The sequence below is a fragment of the Leopardus geoffroyi genome, chromosome B2, assembly GCF_018350155.1.
Source record: "Leopardus geoffroyi isolate Oge1 chromosome B2, O.geoffroyi_Oge1_pat1.0, whole genome shotgun sequence".
Classification (NCBI taxonomy): Eukaryota; Metazoa; Chordata; class Mammalia; order Carnivora; family Felidae; genus Leopardus; species Leopardus geoffroyi.
Genome location: NC_059332.1, coordinates 32980186 through 33000738, shown reverse-complemented (window position 1 = coordinate 33000738; position 20553 = coordinate 32980186). Strand labels below are relative to the sequence as shown.

Genomic DNA, 20553 nt, shown 5'->3' with positions numbered 1-20553 from the left:
CTCCTTCTTCTTCTAATGTCAACTCTACCCCCAGTGTGGGACTTGAACTCACGACCCCAAGATCAAGAGTCTCATGCTCTACCAACTGAGCCAGCCAGGTGCCCCTTTGCTTGTTCTTTTTTTGCCTGTGTGTTTTCTAAGCGCCCATAGCAAGGAATCTGCATTTAGGTGGAGAGATAAAATCTCAAGACGAGGCAGGACTGAGAGAGATGTCCAGGTGTGTGTGAGGTGTGTGCATGGAGCTCACGAGTGAATCCTACAAGGGCAGATGCTGTGCGCAGCTTATCTTCGTAGCCTGGCATGAAGTAGGTTCCAGGCACAGAGTGGGTGCCCAGTGCCTGTGCGCACAGATGTCCGGGCGCTCGGCCTGACCAGGTGGTGGCTCAGAGGGGAGGTCACAGTGGGCTGCAGGGGTCAGGAGCTCCCAGGGGAGCTAGAAGGGTTTGTGCAGGTACAGATGCTCACCTTGGATTCCTGCAGAGCCTCTGCCCCTACACCCGTGTTGGTGGCTCCTGCCCCCCTGTCCCTTCCGTCCCCGTCAGTCCGGCACTCAGTGGCTCATTCATCCGGCAAGCGTGAATCAGTGCCTGTCTCCCGAGCAGGTGCGGCATGAGTGCGGGACCCCTTGGGGCTCTGACCAGAGATGCAGGTAACCAAGGCCCAGTGAGGGAAGGGCTGCAAAGGTGGGAGCCCCCTGGCTGAGGGAGCAGAGGCCTGTGGGGGCAGCAGTTGTGGTCGGATGGCAGATTCTGGTAGGGACCTGGGTAAGGCTGGATGTTGCAGATCTGAGGAGGAGGTGAGACCTCAAGTCTCTGTCTCTGTCTCTGTCTCTCTCTCTCTCTCTCTCTCACACACACACACACCCACGCACGCATGCGTGGAGCCACCGAGGGTTGTAGGGAAGGAGCCATGTGTCAGACGGAGGCTAGAGTGGAGGCTAGAGGGTGCGGAGTAGGTCTGGGAACAGGAACAGAAAGAGACAGTGGCCGTGAACCCGGCCTGAGCTGCCGCCCACCGCGCCCCCCCCCCCCCCCCAGAGGCTTCGAGCTCCCTGTGGAGCCCCAGGCCCAGCTGGAGCCAGAGCTGGTCAGACTGGGCCCAGTGCGGGCCCACCCCTCACCGTCTCCCACAGCCCTACTCGCCCTGGAACAGCCACGGGCCCGGGGCCTTCTCCCAGGGCCTGGGCATCTTCCTGACCTCAAAACACCCTCCAGGCCCGGCTCTGCTGCCTGAAAACAAAAGTAGCTCTGGATTCATCACTGACCCTCTGAGTACCTTCCTTTTCTGAAAGCGCATTTGGGGAGAGGGCCTGGCTCTTGGAGTGGGAGGAAGGAGAACAAGGCCACGCGCGCGTGCGTGTGTGTGTCCGTATGGTTCGGGGTGACTCCCAGCCTCCCTCATGCCTCCCCCCCACCTCCCTCTCTGCTAGGAACCTCCAGGAACCTGGGGGCCCCCCTCGGGTTGTGCAACTCCCCCCACCTTTCTCTCCATGTTGCAATTTGCTGCCTTCACATTTTGCCATCATGTAGATTTTTCCACTTGATTTCCCAGGATTTGTCTTTTCATTGTTTTTCTCTCTTTTTAAATTTAAAAGGGGGGAAAAAAGCAAGGAAAAGAGAAAGAGGAGAGGAGCTCATGTCTGTGCTGGCCTTCTGCAGCAGCCAGCTTGTACCGTGAGGGGAAGGGTGGGTTCAGCCGTGGGGAAATTTCTCCTCCCTAGTCTGGAGCCCAGCCCCCCAGTGCTGTTTAGGCCAAGTGGACATCCTGGGTTGCAGAGTGTGATCCCAGGGCTCTGGGCGCTGGAGAAAGACGGAGTGGATGTGGAGTCCTCCCAGGACAGGGAGTGCTATGGATTGGGGTGCCCCATCCTGGCCACTCTGCCCACCCCTCTGCCTGTGTGCTGGCCGCTTAGCTCCTTTCTCAGGGCCTGGTGAGGGAGGGAATGAGATTTGGAGGAAGAGACAGATGCCCAAGCCTGGAGGATGTGGCTGAGGCCTCTGGGGAGGAACCAGGGAGCCTAGGTCCCCTGACTGCCCCACCTCGTGGGCTTGGGGTTAGTTGCCTTGGTGGGAGGGCCTTTGCTCTCTGCCTGCCCTGGCTTCCAGGGTGGGCCCAGCCCGTAAGTGGGGGTGCTGCGGAGGGAGGAGATCTGGGGGTTGCTTGGGGGGTGGCAGGATCGCGGGGATGCTTATTGAGACAGGTCGAGTGGGGAGAGCCATGTGGCAGGGGACAGGGAGGTGTGGGGAGGAGGAAAAAGTGGGCACAGGTGCAGTGTGTGTGAACCTAAGTCCACGGGGGCATTAGGGAGACCCCTCCAGGCAGGAAATCCAGCTGGCTGACTCCCCCTGGGCATCCCTTAGTGCCCGTGGGTTTCCACGTCCCCAGCCTCAAACAAGCGCGTACAACCCCAGGCAGTGGAGGACAGAGAAATGAGGTCATTTCAACAGCGAGCTCTCACTTGAGGATGGGATCTACAAGTCCAAAGTGTTTTGAGTTCCTGGCTGTCAGGCAAGGCAGCAGCTCCTAGGGAAAAGTCAAAGCAGAGTCCAAATCTGTGTCTCTTAAGCTGCACGGCCTGGCCTGAACTTCCCCGTCCTCTAGGACAAAACCGGGCGGAATGAGGGGATGCGGCCCCCACTTCCCGCCCTCACATCACCCTACTTACTCGTCTCTTCCTCTGCCCTGCCTCCGAGATGTTTTCTGCCACTGTGAGTGGGCTGTATGAGGGTGGGGGGCTCCGTCCTCCTCACGGCTGTATCCTAGCCTCGAAAACCTCCCCGGTACCTAACAAGCTCGGTAAACATCTGTAGACTCAGTGAAGGGAAAATCGTGGTAGCATGTGGGCACAGTGTGTTGTTGAACGCAGCGTGAAGCGTGGACGAGCCGGCAGCGGGCCTGGCACCGGTGGGCCTTCTGCCATGGTCTCCTGCTGGCCAGGAGGGCCGGTCCTTTTGCATTTTCCCTCGGGCTCATTGCCGTCTTTGCTGGTCTTGCTTTCTTTCCCAGCTAGACTGTGAGCTCCAAGGTAGGAATTTTACTTATTATCACTTCTCAACATCTGATTGTGCCAGGAACGGAGCAGGGCAATTCTCGAGTGAATGCATGCATGCGTGAATGAATGTGGATGGATGGATGAGTGAATGAACAAACGAACAAATGCACAGGCCCGGCCTCGCCCTTGGGGAGTGTAGTTGGAGGCAGACGCCGACACAGATACCTTGGCTGGGCCTGGAGAACACCGGGAAAGGTCACCAGGCCGCAAATGGAAAGGGCTCAGAGACCACAAAATACAACAGGCAACCGATATCAAGTTTTGCTAGTGGAGTCTCTATGTCACATTCAAGTCGGGGCAGGTGCCTGGAGCCCGGGGGAGTACGGGGGACAGCTGGCCAGCTCATGGCCTGTTCTCAGGGGAAGAGCGGATTTCGGGAGCCAGAAGCCTGGCAGGAGAAGGGTGGTCCCAGACAGGCACCCCCCACCCCTCCCCTCCGGTGCCCTGTGGATGCCACTGGGCTGCGAGTGCTGAGTAGCTCCATTTCACAGATGAAATAGGGAGGCTGGGTGTGCCCTGGCATGTTCTCCATCAGGCTGCACACGTGAGGACTGGAACGCCCTCACTGCCACTTGTGCCTGGAAGGTGTGTCTCGCTTGGGTGCTGGGGTCCACGTTTACCAAGCACGCGACGAATCTAGCAGACAGAAGCTCCTGCCTTCACACAGCTTCTGCTCAGAGGTACGTACGTCTCCATACAGACCGCATCTTGTTTTATTATACGTGGTCTTTAAATCCCTCACAAATGGGACAGATCAGGTCGCGATTTGCCTTTTCGAGCGACTTTGTGTCCTCCCAGGATTTTGTTGGGCCGACACACGAGAGCTGTTTTCTTTCCATTGGGCAAACACCCATTTCTCCGATCTTCTGTTGTAAAATATTTAGGTCATTTCCATTTGTTTGCTATTGCGAACGGCGCTGTGGTACATGTCTGGCCGGCTCCCCCTCCCCATGTGTGCGTTTCTGGGGAGGAACGCAGAAGGGGGCGGGCCAGCTTGTAGGCAATCCGCACACTTCACTTTACCGGATGTCGCCCTGTGGTCTCCAAAGCGTTCCTTGGATACTCCCTCATGGAACTGTCCAGCTTTCTCAGAGTAGAGGCAGGGCCTGGAGGGACGGGACCAAGGACAAGTCCGTTTTGGCAGGTGGGACCGCACAGGATGAGGGGAAGGTGTGGAGATAGGGCAGGCTCTGTGCTACCGTAGCTGGGGGTGCGCTGGGCACTCATTTCAGGAGGGAGCTTGGAGGGGTGAGGGGGCTGGCGGGGGCCCAGGGAGGTGAGGGGATGCCCCAGCCTTCACCGTGGGTTTAGTCTGGGCTGTTACGCTGTGACGAAGCAGGCGGGAAGCAGTGAGAGGGCTGGCCTGGGTTTTAACCCCCTTGGTGCAGTGGTGAGAGCCTCATCGGGAGGTGGGGTCTGCCCCAGCTGCTGTGTGCCCCTGGGCAAAACGCTGCTCCTCTCTGGCCTCATCCTCCTCACTCCCTGTCCAGCTTGGGCCGGGAGGTCTCTGAGGTCCCCACGTCCGCATGTGCTCAGATGTTCTTGGCAAGTGCTTGTGGCTTCCTGCCCCTGGCCCTGTGAGCAGAGGCACTGACTTGGCGGGCATCAGAGCCTGTAGCTGGCAGCTGGGGTGCTTGCCGGGGGCTGGGAGGTTGCGGTGTGGAGCGAGGGGCTTGCCAAGGGGGGCTTAAGGGGCCACACCCAGACTCCTGCGTGTCCCCTTCCTTCTTATGATCCTACGCCTGGAGTCTGGGAGAGGTAGGAGGCTCCAGCCTCTGATCAGAGTGTTCTTTGCCACTTAGGTTTAATTCAATTATATGCGCTCTCCGTATGGACCCTTGGATTATTACTTTATCCATTGAGAGAGGCCATGCGGAGAGGAGCAGGGGGTGCAGACAAGTGCACCGTCCCCGGTAGAGAGGTTTGAAGAGGGCATCCCAGGCATGGTCCCCATGGTGATGGTGATGGAGCTGCAGCCTCGGGGACAGCACAGGGGACAGAGGGGACAGAGGGCTGGCGGGCTTGGTGTCTGACTTGGAGTCTTTCCGGGGCCGGGGAGGGGTGGCAGGAGGTAGGGGTCAACAGAGACCCAGTGACCCAGGCCTTTTCTTTCTCGGCCTAAGAGAGGGTTTGGACACAGACCCAGATTGCAGTCCCACTTACTGGCCATGTCAGCTCCGTCAGCTACCTAGCACCTCCGAGCCTCAGTCCTCCTCTGTAAGATGGGGCTACGAGCACCCGCCCCAGGGTGTGTGAGGACTCGTGGCGCGCCCAGCCTGCAGGGCACGTTTCAGTAAATGCTGGTCCCTCTGAGGCTACTCTGGTCCTCGGTGCCACTCACTACTGACAGCTTGCGTCATGTCAGCAGAGCCCCTGGTGAGCCAGCCACTTAATCCCCCATTCGGGGGTCCCTGGAGCAGCCGTGCGGAGAATTGGGCAGCCACGCAAAGGGACCCTGTGGGTACTTGGTTTCTCACCTTGGGACAGGGACACCAGAGGGCGCTTACTCCAGAGCAGGCAGTGTGCTCAGACGTGCCCATGTCTGTGGCCCGCAGGATGTACCCTTGACCTTGTACCCCAACCCATTGTCCACGTGGCCCAAGCCATGACACGTTGGACTGGCAGAAGGGGCGGTTGCCGGAGACAGATGGCTTGCGTTTCAACCCCTACCTCGCCACTGACTGTCTGTGTGACCTCGGGAAGCCACTTAACGTCTCTGTGCTTCAGTTTCTTCATCTAGAAATTGGCGATGTGCCGACGACACCCCAGATGAATGAATCCTTGTAAAATTTGCCAAATAATATTCACCGTGCGTCAGACGCTTCATAAATGTTCACGGTTGTTGTTGAGCTCTGCGTAACCCCCCAAACTTCCCCTCCACTCCCCTCCCTCCCTTGGGGTTGTAAGAGTATCCTGCTCAGACCATACTCCCATCTCAGGCACCTTGTGGCTCACATTCTAGCTGACGGAGCTGTGGTCACTTAATTCTTCTCTCACTAGCAAAATGAAGCGTGCAAGATATGCCCTGGGGTGTCAGGTAGGACCATCCCATGGATCCTCCTGCGGGGGGGGGGGGCATGGCCCAGAAAGACCGCCTTATCTGTGAGTTCCTCCCTGTTTGAGAACAGTTCGCTCCCATTCCCTGCTTCCCTCCCTTCTGCCCTGACCCCCCCTCCTCCCTCCTGGAGCCAGGTGGCTCTTTCTTACCCCCCCGTCCAGCCGCCTCCCCTTGTCCATCTGTCTCTCCAGATGGGGGGGAAATGTCACAATTGGCCCACTTTCTAACTGGAAAGGAACCATATGGAGGGTTTAGCTGGGAGCAGAGGGTCTAGCCAGCCGCCATTAGTGCAGGGCCAGCGCTGTGGGCAGCAGATTGGCTCCCTTCGGCTCTCTCTGCAGGACCCGGGACTGGAGGGACCGGTCCTACCCAGGCACCCTCCCTCCTTCTCTCCTTTCTCTTTCCCATGAGCTCTGATGACCATGGTCTTCTGTAGCACTTGGGATTTCTTTGATGCCTAAGGAGAGACCTGAGGAGCTCCGCCTGCCCCAAAGAGGCAGAAAGTAAGGGAGGGGGGTTCTGGTCAGTGGGTAGGGGCAGAGGGCTGCTTTGCCTGCTGCGGAGAACCAGGGGGTCTACTTCCTGGGGACAGGGATGTGAGAGTGCCCGTGTGTCGTGCGGCCCCAGACCTGGCAGGTGCCTGGCGCAGAGCAACCCCTCTTGTAGCGAGGGTACCTTGTTTTTCCCCAGAGTGTCCCACATCTGGCTGCTTATGCCTCCTCCCTCAGACTCAGCTCAGGTCACTGCCTTTGGGCAGCCCTTCCTGGTTGCCACCTCCCTCCCTGCCCAAGGGTAGAAGCCCTTCCTGGGTGGTGGGGCTTGGGTTTTGATACTTTTCCTGGTGGGGTAGGGTGTGCGTCCCAGGACTGTGGGCCCCTCGCAGCGCAGGCCCCCACACAAAGATGCGTGGAACCCGTGCAGAAGCATCAGGTGGCCTCGGCATGGGCAGAGAGGCCATTTGGAAGCCCAGGGGTAGCAGCAGCCGGGTGCCCAACCAAGGTAGATGGTTTGAGGCATTGCTGGGTCCCCCAGGGATCCTGTTTGGGGTGGAGCTGGGCTGAGACCCTTGAGCAGAACCCAGAGGAGGCCGACAGTCTTCGATAAAGGATCTGCTTCATTAAGAATAACCCCCCACACTTTTCTATCCGCCGAGCCCTGACTCTGCCACCCGGGGCCCTGGGGTTCTTAATCCCTGGGGGCTCCCCTGCTCTGTATCCCAGTAGGGGCAGGGAACCGTGTGGCCCTGGGCAAGCTACTTCTTTTCTCTGAGCCTTAGGTTCCTCGTCTGTCAGGTGCCGTTGATACTAGAAACAGTGGTCCACAAGTGTTTTTGTGCCAGATCAGGTGGGATTTGGATGCATGAATGACACCTGTCTCCCGCCGGCCCTGGAGAGACATGTCGAAGGCTGGGGACTGGCTGGGAAAGTCTAAAGTGCTCCCAGGGTTTCTGTGAGCCTCACAGGTTCTGTGAACCTGGCCCTCAGATTGATGCTGCCTCCCGGATGCTCCCGCAGGCATGGGGCTGGGCTTCTTGTAGGGGAATGAGCTCAGGAGATAGGCAGGCCCCGGCCTCTTGTCTCCCCCACGCCCCACCCCCCTCACCCAGGACCCAGGAAGGCAGGCAGTGGGCCAGGGAAGAAGGAGAGACAGGGGGGCTCCCAAAGACTCCCTGACCCTTTCCGAGCTCCTCCTGAAGCACTCTGTTAGAATGGCTCTTGAACTCCCAGCTGGGAATTTGCTCACGAATAAGATGGGGAGAGGCACCCTGCAGGGCCAAGGAGTGGAGTGGGAGCTGGGGAGCCTACCTATGGAGGAGTCTGTGAGTGCCCGGAGAGGAGCTTGGGAAGATCTGGATGGCCGGCCGGCCCAGGATGTGCCCGGGATGTACCCGGTTGTCCCGGCTCGTACATATGCAGGATGTACGGGGTACGAGCCAGCAGCCACACGGGGCTCTTGCCGAGGGGGCCTGTTGATGAGCACACGGCCGGGGGACAAGAGCCCTGGGAGGTGCGCGTGGATGTGGATGTGGGGGGCGGCAATGGCCCAGGGTGGGCAACTTGCTGTCTTCTCAGGTTTACGCCTCCACGACGCCTTAGGAGGTGGCCTCAATGAAAATAACCATCGTCTACTAAGCACTCTCTCTACGTGCCAAACATTATTGCATTTATGTGCACTAACTCACTTAGCTTTGTAACAACCCTGTAAAGTAAGTAGTAGTAGTATCTTCACTTTGCACATGATGTATTTGAGGCACAGAGAGGTTCAGTAACCACCCTGAGGTCACACAGTAAGTAGTAAGTAGCAGAGCTGAGGTTGACACCTAAGCGGCCCAGCTCCTCAACACTGCTGTATCATCTCTTGCTAGCAGCCTATTTATATATGGGGGAACTGAGGCACAGAGAACTTAAGTGACACGTCCAGGGTCATCCAGCTGGTGAGTGGTGGAACTGAACTTTGTAGTGTGGCCGTTGTAAAAAAATTTTTTAACACCGTATTTATTTTTTGAAAGAGCACTAGTGGGGGAGGGGCAGAGAGAGACACACACACACACACACACACACACACACACACACACAGAATCTGAAGCAGGCTCTAGGCTCCGAGCTGTCAGCACAGAGCCGGCTGCAGGGCTCGAACCTGTGAACCAGGAGATTATGACCTGAGCTGCAGTTGGATGCTTAACCAACTGAACCACCCAGGTCCCCTGTACTGTGGCTGTTCTAACCACACAGCCTGTGCCTAGAAATCAGGACTTTGGAGTTAGGGGTCCAGCTGGGGGACCAAGGGCAGCCCCTGGCCTCCGTCTCCTGGAGTGAGTGTGTGTCCGAGGGGGTGGGGTGAAGAAGGGACAGACCTATGCTGCCTTGCCCCCCCCTCCCCCACCCAGGCTGACTGGTGCCCTTCCCACAGGGGGCGTGTGCATTGCTCAGTCGGTGAAGATACCACGGGAGCCCAAGCCTGGGGAATTTGACAAGATCATCCGGCGCCTCCTGGAGACCTCAAATGCCAGGGCGGTCGTCATCTTTGCCAATGAGGATGACATCAGGTGAGGGCAGGCGGCTGCGGGATGGGGGTCGGGAGCCAGTCATGGGGAGAGCGGCAGGTCCTGCTGGAGACCTTGCTAGGCAAGCCTGACCCCACCTAGGATCCGGAGAGGTGTGGTGGGTAAGTGTGTGAGCTGGGAGACCCCTCAGGCTGGGGCGCAGGCTATTGCTAATGGGCACCCCTCCCGCCTCCCCTACTCTGTTTCCTACATCCGTTCTGCCAACCTGGGTAAGCCGGTACTTTAACAGAGGAGTTAAGGTCCTGGGCTTTGAGCCAAAGCAGTTAGGTTCTAATCCTGCTCTCCCTCCTCCTAGCAGTGTGACCTGAGGCAAACTTCTCAACCTCTCTGTGCCTCTTTATTGCTTAAAAGACGGTGGGGGGTTAATGATGCCTGCCTGAGGTTTGAGAACTGAATGCAAGAATGTGCATAAAGGGCTTAGAGCAGAGTCCTGCGTAGCAGGTGCCCAGTGTGTGGGGAGCCCCTGCCTCCTTTCCTGGACAAAGCTTGGAGCAGTGGGAAGAGGCCTGGGCTGCGGTTCTAGTCCTGCTTGGGTACACACTCACCCCTGAGCCTCAGTCCCCTCCCTGAGCATTTGCAGAGGAAATGGGTGGGCTTTGGGTGCAAGGACCACACAGTATAAATGCTGGGTCAGCTCACCTGTCTGCACGTCTGCCTCTCGTCCTGAGTCAGCATCTCGGGAGCACTTCAAAGATGACCCCTGAGTATCCACCCCTGTTAACCCACTTCCCTTCTTCCTGCCTTTCCCCCTGCTACTACTTCTCAGACTGATATCAAGGCCAAGGGGGGGGGGGGGGCCAGACCTCCGCAATTCTCCTGAGGGGGAGAGACACGAGCTCTGAGCTCGGGGAGCCCCAGTCTGGGGAGGGGAGACACAGCCCTGCCCTCAGGGAGCCTCAGCCTGAGGGCGAGACGCAGCTCAGAGTCTGGTGGGGGAGGCATGGCCCTGCATTCGTAGAGGAGGATGAGACGGTAGGTGTGATTCTCCCCAGACCTCCTCCCTCAGATAGCTGGCCTGAGGCGTCATGGCGTGCTGTGCCCTCAGGCCTCCCCTGCCCTCCAGCCCAGCCAAGGCCCCCTGTCCGCCCCTGCCCCCATGCGCCTCCTTCCCTGTTGCTAACCAGTGTCCATCTGGGTCCTGTTCCCTCCGACACTTTCCCCACTTGGTAAGGACCCCATCCTGGACTCCTGAGTTGCAGCAAAACAGACTTCCCCCAGGAGTCACTGCCAGGTCCCTGCAAGGAAGGAGGGGGAAGTTCTGGAAGATCATTAAGGCCTCAAAAGCCAAAAGACCAGCTCTAAGGGGGAGGTATCTCAGGCAGTGAAAGGCTGGGAAGGGGGAGTCAGGCTGCTGAGCCCGGAAGTTGCTCCTGCCCCCCTCAAGGCTTTCAGGCCCCTTAGATTATGCCCCAGGACATTCCTGTTACCCACAGGTCTGCCAGCTCCTGGGACAGGAGGGCCCCTTCAGAGGTCCTTTGCCTCACTTAAATCACTGGTCCCTGCATTCCTGTCCCCGCCCCCACCCCAAAGCCTGGCGCTCAGATCCCATACCCCACCCGGGGTGCACCCCGCTCTAGGCCCCCTGCTTAGCTCAGATGGACCCATGTGCTGGGAGGGAGAGATGAAGGCACTGGGCCATGTATCCCACAGAGGGGAGGGCTGACTCCAGAAGGACCAGTAGCAGGAAGTGTGGGGTGGGGGGGGTGCAGAGGCATTTCTGGAAATCCACATGTATTTTCAGAAGCAAACAGAAGTAAAAATAAACCCAGGTGACTTTGCAGGGATGGAGGCCTGGGAGCTCTGGTCATCTCTGGCTGGCCAAATGCAAGTGGGTATTAATAGGGCTGTGGGTGTGGCTTCTGAGCAGCCCCCCCCCCCCCCCGCTAGATTAATGTGCCCTGGCGGTGGGGGGCTGCAGCAAATTTGGGGGACCGGGAATATCGAGAGTTGGGAGATGCTGAAGGAGGGAAGGTATGGGCTCTGTGACCTGGAAACATGTTTGTCCCTGGCAGCCCCAGGCTGTCCCACCCCAGCTGGCTGCCTCCTGCACAGGCCCAGCAGCCACTCTCAAGCCCTGGTGGCTGTGTCCCAGTTTCCAGGATCATAGCCTCTTACTTGCTGTGCAATCCCGAGCAAGTTGCTTGCCTCCTCTGTGCTCCAGTCTCCCCGTCCCACCCTACCCCCCCCCCCCCGCCCCCCATGGGAAGCGCTGGGTTGGGGGAATTCTTCCCAGTCCTCCTTGGTTTTCTCATCCCTGAGTGTCTCCTGTGGGCCACGCCCTGTGCTGGGCTCTAGGGTCCCTGATTTGATTACGACCAATGTCACAGTAGGACTGTGACAGCCTCCATCCAGGAGGGTGTGGAAAGCAGCTCTTTGGAGGCCCTGGGCTTTTGGCACCGGAAGAGGTGGGGTGGAGAGGGCTCTGCTGGCAGGGAAGCCCCAAGTGCAGAGGAGTAAGGGTGTAAAGTGATGTGTGTGTGTGTGTGTGTGTGTGTGTGTGTTCGCATGTGCACACATATACATGTGAAAAGGATCCAAGAGATGTGGTCGTGGGATTAGGGCCGGGTGACACGAACCCGAGAAGATCCAGGCTGGGTAGATGTAGTTCCAGGGGCCTGAGTCAGATACGGGGCACGTACGGTGCAGGGACAGACGTGGCCCTGGGGGCAGGAGTGGGTCTGGGGGAGCATGCTGGGCCTGTGGGCAGGGGTGGGCCCAAGGGACAGGCAGGGGCTACAGGAACAGGTATGGGTTGAGAGGGGGGGCGACCATGGGCCTGTAGGCAGGTGTGGGGCAGGGGGAACGATGGGCCTGGGGGGACAGGTGTGTGTCTGGGCAGGGTCAGCCAAGGGCCCCCAAGCAGGTGTGGCCAGGGTGGGGCAGTTGCACGGGCAGACACGGCTGGGCTGGGCTGGCGTGTGTTCCCACAGGCATGTGCTGGAGGCAGCACGGAAGGCTAACCAGACAGGCCACTTCTTCTGGATGGGCTCGGACAGCTGGGGCTCCAAGAGCGCACCTGTGCTGCACCTGGAGGAGGTGGCGGAGGGCGCTGTCACCATCCTCCCCAAGAGGATGTCTGTGCGAGGTAGGCCCGGCAGCCCCGGGGCCCGCGTGCCCGCCGCTCTTGCCTGCCACCACTGTCGGGGTCATCCCCAGCTGTTCCGCCTTCCGTCCCCCTCCTCCATTCCTCGCCCAATCCTCATCTTCCCGCGTCCCGCCTCTTTCCTCCACCTTGGCCCACACCTTCTTTGTGCTGATGTTCTAGGCTGCGCGGCCTTTCTGGCTACACTCAGCCCCGCTGGGATTCAAATCCAGATTCAGGACCTTTCTTCTCCCTTCTCAGATATTTTTGGGCGTGGGGGACATGGGGCACGTGTGGCACGTACAGGAAGCTTATTTATCAAGGACTTTCCTTCATCCCCAAACACTTCTCTCATCTGGGACGAAGAGGCAAGGCCCTCGCCCTGCCTGGGGCAAGTCCTCTGTCAGAAGGGGCTGGGAGCTCCCAGCAGGTGACAAGAAGAGGGTGCTGTGCCGGGGTTGCGGGGGGGGGGGGCAGGGTTCTCCCTGCAGGGCTGCCTGGGTCTGGCAAGCCCTGGGTGGTGTTGGGGTTGGGCCTGTCCTGCCCGGCATCCCTTCTTCTTGGGGCAGAACCCACAATCACCCTGGGCAGGGACGGGCTGCCCTGGCTAGAACCTCGCTGTGAGTGAGGCGTGAAGTTCCCATTAATGGCCCAATTTGGCAGGGATCTCACTGTCCTCACCACAGGGGAGGCAGGCTCCCAGAGCCTTCTCCCCTGCTCTTGCTTCGTTAAATAGAATCCAGCACTGATGGAGCTGGGAAGGCCTGCAGACATCCGTTTCTACCGAACTTTCCAAGACACCAAGGCCGGAGCATGGGAGGCACTTGCTCAAGGTCACGCAGCAGTGTTCTCTCTTTGCCCTGAGGCAGAGGGAGTACAGGCCACAGAAGTTTCCATATTACCCTTCTCAGCCTCGAGCCATAGTAAATACAAAATAACAGTAACTCTGGCTATTGGTAGACATCTCATTTAGTCTTCTCAGCAACCCCACAGGACACTTTTATCCACATTTAGTAAATGAATGCATTAAGGCTCAGAGAGATTAAGTGACATATAGTGGCTATTAAGTCGCATAGCTGGGATTAGAACCCCAGAACTTGCTTGACAAAGTCCCTTCCCTCTCTGGGATATTAGAGAAGACTTTGAGCAGTGGTTCTCACCTGGGGGTGATTTGACCCCCAAATGTCCTTTGGCAATGTCTGGAGACATTTTTGGTTGTCACAACTGGGGGGGGGGGGAGGAGGCGGTGATGCTACGGGCATCGAGTGGGTGGAGTCTAGGGATGCTGTTCACATCCTGCACTGCACAGGACAGTCCCCCACAACAGAGAATGATGGGGCCCCAAGTGTCCAGAGCACCAAGGCTGGGAGACCCTGTCCTAGCCCAGTCCCTCACCGATGTCAGCTTTTCTCCTGCAGCTGGCTCCTACAGCCACTGAGCCTCCACTTGAACCCGGCCCTAGACAGGAAGCTCACCACATGGTGTGGACCCTACTGAACTTCTGGAACTTTTGGCCCACCCCAAAGAGCCCAGTCAACTGGGCACATTACCTGGAACAGTCATCAATACAGAAGGGGCACTGGGAGGAGAGCGGAGGCATTCTTCACCCGCCAGCCTGCCCACCCCGGGGGGGCGGGGGCTGGTTCTGGGCTTAGAGCTGTGTTGGTGAGTCCTCTTTGGAACATCTGAAGGAGGAAGCCGTGTCTGTCAATGATGGGGCAGTTCTGAACTTGAAGGCAGAAGATCTAGGCCCTGGTCTTGCTGTGTGACCTGGGTCATCCCCTCCCCTCTCTTGTCTGGTCTTTTCAGAACCAGAGAGCTTAGGTGCTCCCAGCTTTGGTCAGCCCCCACCAGACTCTCTGTTCTGATCGCAGGATGCCCAGGTGGCTCCTTGTCACAGAGGCCCGATATTAGCATTCTGGTGGTTAAAAGGCAAAGCACCTCACCGGGCACTTCTCTTCCATAAAGGCAGCAGTTGTAAGATTACACGTGCTCCCCCTGGGACTTAATACAGCTCTTTTCATCTTGAATGAAATGAAAAGCTCCACATTTTGTTTTTTTCTCCGGCCGGGCCCTGGATCAGAGGCTATGCTCTTCCCTTCCTCCCTCCCTCTGCTTGGGCCATCCCTAAATCTCTGGGTAGTGGAGGCGGAAAGGGCTGGGGGCAGGTGGGGGAAGAGGGGCGCGAGGCCCTGACGTCTTGGTTGGTTCCCTGCCAGGCTTCGACCGCTACTTCTCCAGCCGCACGCTGGACAACAACCGGCGCAACATCTGGTTTGCCGAGTTCTGGGAGGACAACTTCCATTGCAAGCTCAGCCGCCACGCGCTCAAGAAGGGGAGCCACGTCAAGAAGTGCACCAGTGAGCACGCGCGGGGCGGGGCCAGGCTGGGCCTGGGGGGTGGGGGGTGGGCCTACCGCAGGAGTGGGGCGGGCCGTGTGGGGGGGGTGGAGCCTGGGGGCGGGGTCTGAGGGGGCGGTTCAGGGCCATTCTGGATGGAGGCCTTGGGTGTGGGAGGGCTCAGAATCCGAGAAACTCAAAGTGCTCTCATGCATCCTTGATGCTGCTGGGGATGGTGGGGGGGAAGGGGCTCCTGGATCTCGGCAGAGTTTCCCTCCGGCCTGTGGCCACCTCGGGGTCCATCTGGATGTCCCTAGGACGAGCCCACAGAATTGACCCCAGCTGCCCTGTGTGGGAGTCCAGAAGCTCACCGGTGTGAGCATTGTGCAGAAACCTCTCGGTTCCCTCAGCCATTCAACGAACGCCAGTTTGATTCTCAGGGTGTGCCTGGCCCTGTTCTAAGCGCTGTGGATATAGCACCGAATGAAAGAGTCAAAAATCCCTTGGAATTTTTATCCTAGTAGGAAAACGTTTAATCGAGATAAATAAATCAACTATAGAATATGTCAGAAAGCAAATGTGCAGTAGAAACAAAACAAAACAAACCAAAAAAAGAGAGATGGCCTTCCTGTAAAGGTAGCTTTTGGGCATAGTCCTGAAAAGGATAGGGAATGAGCCCCAGGAGGATGGGACAATGGGTCCGTTTTACAGATTGGAAAAGAGGCTAGGAGAAGGTAAGTAAAGGGACCCGAGTTCTCATAGATGGAGGGTGGTTGAGCAGGATTTGAACTCAGGTCTGAGCTCCAGGCCCTAAGTCCCCTAGGGTAGCCATCATGGTGTGTTCACGTTTGTATACATGCAGGTGTGGGTCCTTGTGTGCTCTTGGTCTGGGCAGTCCTGCAGCAGGATCCTGCCTCAGTGACTTTGAGGGGGCTCCGGGTGTCTTCAACATGAGTAGTACCTATGTGAGGACGGTGAAGTCCCTCTTGTACCCTTCTGGGCTATTCTGTGTAGCTTGGGAGGAGGGCCAGATGAGCACAGGGCCACCTGACTGGGTGCAGGGACATGCTGCATGGAATGTTAGGCAGTGGGGAGGTCCCCAGGGCTGGGGGAGGAGGAAGCGGGATTAGGTTGGTGGGCAGGTGAGGTGGATGCTGCCCTCTGGTGGCCAGGGCCCTCTGGGAATCAGGAATATTGGCCACTTAGGACCATGGGTATCCCCTGGGGCCCAGCAGGCAAGCTCATGTGTGGGTGTAGGTGGCAGTGTGTGTGTGCACACACGGGTGTGTGTGATTGTGTATGTGCATGAGTTGGTATGTCTAAGGGAGAAGGGGTATGTGTGTATTTGTCTTATGTGGGGGCTTATGTTCCTGGATGAGCTAATAACCATAAATACCACTGTGTGTTAAGTATCTGTTGTGTTCCAGATACTTTACAGACATTATCTCATTTCACTCTTAAAACAGCTCTAGGGACTTTTGTGGTCCCCGTATTATACAGGATACTATGGGGAGTCAGAGAGGCCAAGCAACTTGCCAAAGGCTGCACAGCAAATGCCTTCATCAGGCAGTAATCACGGAGGAGGCTTAAGAAGTACAAACATGCCTGAGCACAGGAGACTGAACCTTCATGGGTAGGGTGACCGAGCTTCTTGTTCACTCCTTTTCTCCTGGCATAATTTTTGAACACATCCCTTTTATTCCTAAAAGCGCCTAAGTGGCATTGGAAAATGGTGAGTTCACCCTGATTATAGGTCACCAGGCCTGACTTGAGATAGCATTTGTTACTTGTCAAGCTCTGTTCTACCACCCCACCCCCCTGCCCCCACCAGCCCAGGCAGGCTCTCTGTTCCCTACGTACCCCCAGTCTGTCTCCAGAGTCTGGCTTCCCACTTACTTCTTCCAGGACGCCTGCCCCTCAGCACTGGTGGCCTCCTGTTGGCCCACTCTGGTCCCCTTGATGCAAACAGATTCTGCAGTTGGCCTCTGCCTGTTTCAGTCCCACATGCGGCTCCTGGAGGGCGCCACTTCCCCAGCACCTCCAGCCTGCATGCCGAATGGCTGGGGAGAGAACGGCTGTGACCGGACATAGTCTCATAAGAGCAGCAGATATCGGCATTTGGAGATCGGGCTGGTATGTCTCCAAATGGTAAGGGTGAGAGCAGTCCTGGGTGTGAGGCCTGGTGCGGCCGCTTCCTAGCCGTGGGACCTTGGCGGGGCGTTTTACCTCTTGAGGCCTCGGTTTCCTCACCTGTAAAACGGGAATCACGGTACCCATGGCCATCCCCGTCCCAGCAGAGCTGTCTTGCTCCCCTTTTCCCAGGGAAGGGATGGAAGTGATCTGTGGGGAGCGCTTGCAAATTGCCCAGGGACCACCCTGCACCTGAGCCAGGTAGGGGTCCCTGAGTGGGGAGTCTTTGCAGCTGTCAAGGCCCAGGGGAGCCCTCCCCATCTCCTGGGCCCCTCCCTGGGAGCACGCAGAGAGGGTTCGGGAATTAAAGCCGTAAACAAGGCAGATGTAGCATCTATCTTTTTGACAGCCTGCCAGCCAGGTGATGGCTGAGCAGAGGAAGGCCCGGTTTATGAGGAAACAGGAGAAATTTACTGCCTGCTGTTCCCAGGGGCTGGGAACTCTGAGAGGGAGGGTGGCCTCATGGCAGCTGGGATGTGTGGGGAGACTCCTGTCACGCAGACCGCGCTAACAGCCACACCACCACCACCAATGGTAACAACAGCTAGTTGTTAGATAGCATTTGTTACTTGTCAAGCTCTGTTCTAGTGGTTTGCTTTTAATCTTCCCGGCAACCTCTTTTACAGATGAGGAAACAGAGGCACAGAGAGAGGCTAAAGACTTGCCCAAAGTCACAAGATCATGCGTAGCAGAGGCTGGGATTGGAACCTGGCCGGTCTAGCTTCACAAATATCCCGCCTCAGAGCAGCTGATATCCTAGCCCCGGGGCCTTCCTGGGTATTCCAAGCCTGGCTTTGAAGGATCTTCCTATTGGCACATTCCCAAAGGAACCTGAGAAAGCCTCCTTCCTGGGGGAAGGAGGGAAGACCAACATTTGGGATTACCCATTATCTCCAGCGGGTGCCAGCCCGTGCCACCCATTAGAGCAATTCGTCTTTACTCAAGCCATCAGCCACTTGGTGGCCGGAGGGCTCCCTGCCACCCCCCGGCCCCCAGTGCCGCTTCTCACTGGTTCCAGCGGCTTTCACGGAGGCTGATTGCATGCCACCCCCGTGCTGGGCTCTGTAGGGAGCACTGGCCTGCCCGGGGAGCTCCTACTGCAGCAGGGAGACAATACAGCTTTTCAGACAGGGTGACGGTGGGTAGGATAGCCTCAGCAGTCAGTGCCACAGGTCTCCAGGGAGGGCCGAACCGTGAGCCTGGAGAGAGCAGACTCAGGAAGTCGCTTGGAAGGAAATGGAAAGTTCTGGGGGATCAGGGAGGTTGCGCTTTTAAATCGTGAGGTCAGACGTTCTTGCAGAGAAGGTGATGCTTGAGCCAAGACCCAAAGGTAGTGAGAGAGCCAGCCGTGTGGAGACCCAGGAACGAGCTTGCCAGGCGGAGGGCACAGTGCGTGCAAAGGTCTGGAGGCAGGCTCACACCTGGCAGGCCCGGGGAGCAGTGAGGAGGGCCCAATGGTTGAAGCAGAGAGTATTAACGGGAAGGAGGTGAGGTTAGAGAGGCGGAGCTGGCTGGCCCATCCCAGTGGGCCTTGTAGGCAGTTTGTCGGGGTTTAGTCTTTTATGCAGAACGAGACAAAGCCATTGCGGGGTTTGAAAAGAGGATTAATGTGATCCGATTCCTGTTCTCACAAGCTCACTCTGCGGCCTGGAGAGGAGGTGGGGTGAGGGTAGAGTGGGAGACCAGTTCAGAGGCCGGTGCTGTAGCCTGGGCAGGAGGTAATGGGGCCTGGAGCCGGTGGTGGCCTTGAAGGTGGGAAAGACTCAGATTTCTTTGTCCGTTTGGCAGAGTGGCCATGGAGTTCGCTGAAGGATTCGAGGTGAGAGAAAGAGGACAATAAATCAAGGGTGGCCGCATGGTTCTTGGGCGTGCACGAGATGGGTGGAGGAAGGTTGGGCTGGTGGGGGGAGTCAGGAGCTCGGTTTAGGCCTGAGATGCCTGTTGGATGTGGGTGTAGAAGCCTGGCTGGCCTTGGGATTTGGGGAGCTGCCAGCACATGGATGGGGCTGGCTGGGGACACCAAGGGAGGGAGTGTCGTTGGGGTCCCTGCACTGAGCCCTGGACACTGAGATGTCAAGGGGTGGGGAGAGGAGCCGGCACAGGAGCGGAGACCAGAGCTCGGTCCCCATCACGCCCGGTCACGCTGCAGGTGAGATGGGATGGAGAGTGGGTGAGGGGATTTCGCAGCGTGGGGAGACTCCTTGGAGAGATGGGGGCCAGACCAGGACTGGAGTTGATCAGGAAGACAAGGGAGAGAAATTGACGATGGCGGGTAGGAACAATGCTTTGGAGAAGTTCCATTGTACACAGAGAAAGAGGGATGCTAGCTGGGGGCGGGGTGTGTGTGTCAAGAGAGGGGTTTTGTTTGTTTAAATGGGGGGAATGACAGCATATTTCCACGCCGATGGGAAAGATCCACTGGAGGGAGAGCCAGGTTCTGCCAGAAGAGGAAGGAACATGACTGGGTGATGGGGGAAAGGAGGCGACCGTGTGGGGCGACTGTGTTTCCCGTCCCTGGAGCTGCCTCCCCTTTGCCCCCAGGTCCCGTCCTACCCTGTCCAGGAGAGTTAAGCCCAGGCTCTCCTCCTGGGCAGAGGTGCACAGGCCTTAGAATCGGCAAGGGGCAGAGAACGGCCTTGCTTGCTCTTCTCCGGGTATTACTCTTGTCTGGTGGTCCTGGGTGCCGGGTGCCTTTCACAGACCAGGGGACCAGAACTCAGAGATGCTAAGCACCTCGCCAGGTCTGCAAGAGGCCGAACGGAGGGTGGGGTTCAGGCTGCTCCCATCTGGCCCCGACACACATATCCTGTTTCTCAAACCGGGGATCTGTGAACATCTGGAGACGCGTGCTTGAAGTCAGACTCTCAGGGACCTAGGAGTTCCAGGACGAGACTTGAACTTTGCTTTTTCATGCAGCGGCCATCCGGAAGGTATCTTGACCAATTTCAGAGACAGAGCTTCTCCGCTGCTGTGGTCATCTGCAATTGGAAGTCTCTGTCACAGCTGGGACCACCAATTTCCAATGTCAATATTTTCATCCTGGGGTCATGTTCTTGCGGGTCCGCAAGAATCGTTTACCTTCGAAAGGGGCCTGCAGCTGGAATGTACCACCACAGAGCCAGAGAGAACAGCTGGGAGACAGGAGCAGGCCAGACCTCGACTGGCCAGGTCACCTTACCTCGTGCCACTGAGGTGGTGATCCCCATCTGCCCCAACCGGTAATCCCAGAGACACCTGAGGTGGTTCCCTGGGACAGAGAGGAGAGAGTGGATGCTGGGTTTGGGGAAACAGGCTGAGGGACAGAGGGGACCAGGCTGAGTTAGAGATACCTCAGACTGGAAAGGAGGTGTCTTGATGGAGGGCAGGGCTCAGCAGGAACCAGGGTATGAGGCTGAAGAATAGGAATGGGACCCTGGACAAGGGACAGCCTGTCATGTGATTTTGGGGCACGACGGGCAGGACTGGAGAGCGTGGAGCCCAGCCTCAGGAGCAGGACTCAGGGGACCCTCAGCGAAACCTGTGTGTTTCAGGGAAGTGACAGGGAGAATGCCTCAACCACAGGAGGTCAGGAAAGAGGGGGATGGCCAGAAAGCACAGTGTGGCAGCTTTGTCCCCCCATCTGCGTATCAGCGGGCGGGCTGACCTGGGCCCCTGTCTGCCTGGGGTGGGCACCCCACGCTTATCTCAACTGGAGGGAAGGAGAGCCAGCCTGTGCCAGGCCGTAGTCAGGACGGAAGGGGTGCCCGGGCTTGGGGAGAGGCCCCGGGC

The 20553-nt window shown here is 57.9% G+C and overlaps 1 protein-coding gene across 10 annotated transcripts in view; it reads left to right on the top strand.

Moving 5' to 3' along the window:
* GRM4 (glutamate metabotropic receptor 4) overlaps positions 1–20553 on the top strand; it is a 150118-nt gene that overhangs the window by 70743 nt on the left and 58822 nt on the right. For 9 of the 10 annotated variants that reach the window (XM_045497941.1, XM_045497942.1, XM_045497945.1 and 6 more), the window contains 3 exons: positions 9021–9156; positions 12105–12259; positions 14476–14616. In XM_045497941.1, the coding sequence (XP_045353897.1) occupies positions 9021–9156; positions 12105–12259; positions 14476–14616 (432 nt within the window). Of the gene's footprint in view, positions 1–4072; positions 4197–9020; positions 9157–12104; positions 12260–14475; positions 14617–20553 lie in introns of those variants that run through there. The other variant, XM_045497944.1, reaches the window with a different exon arrangement.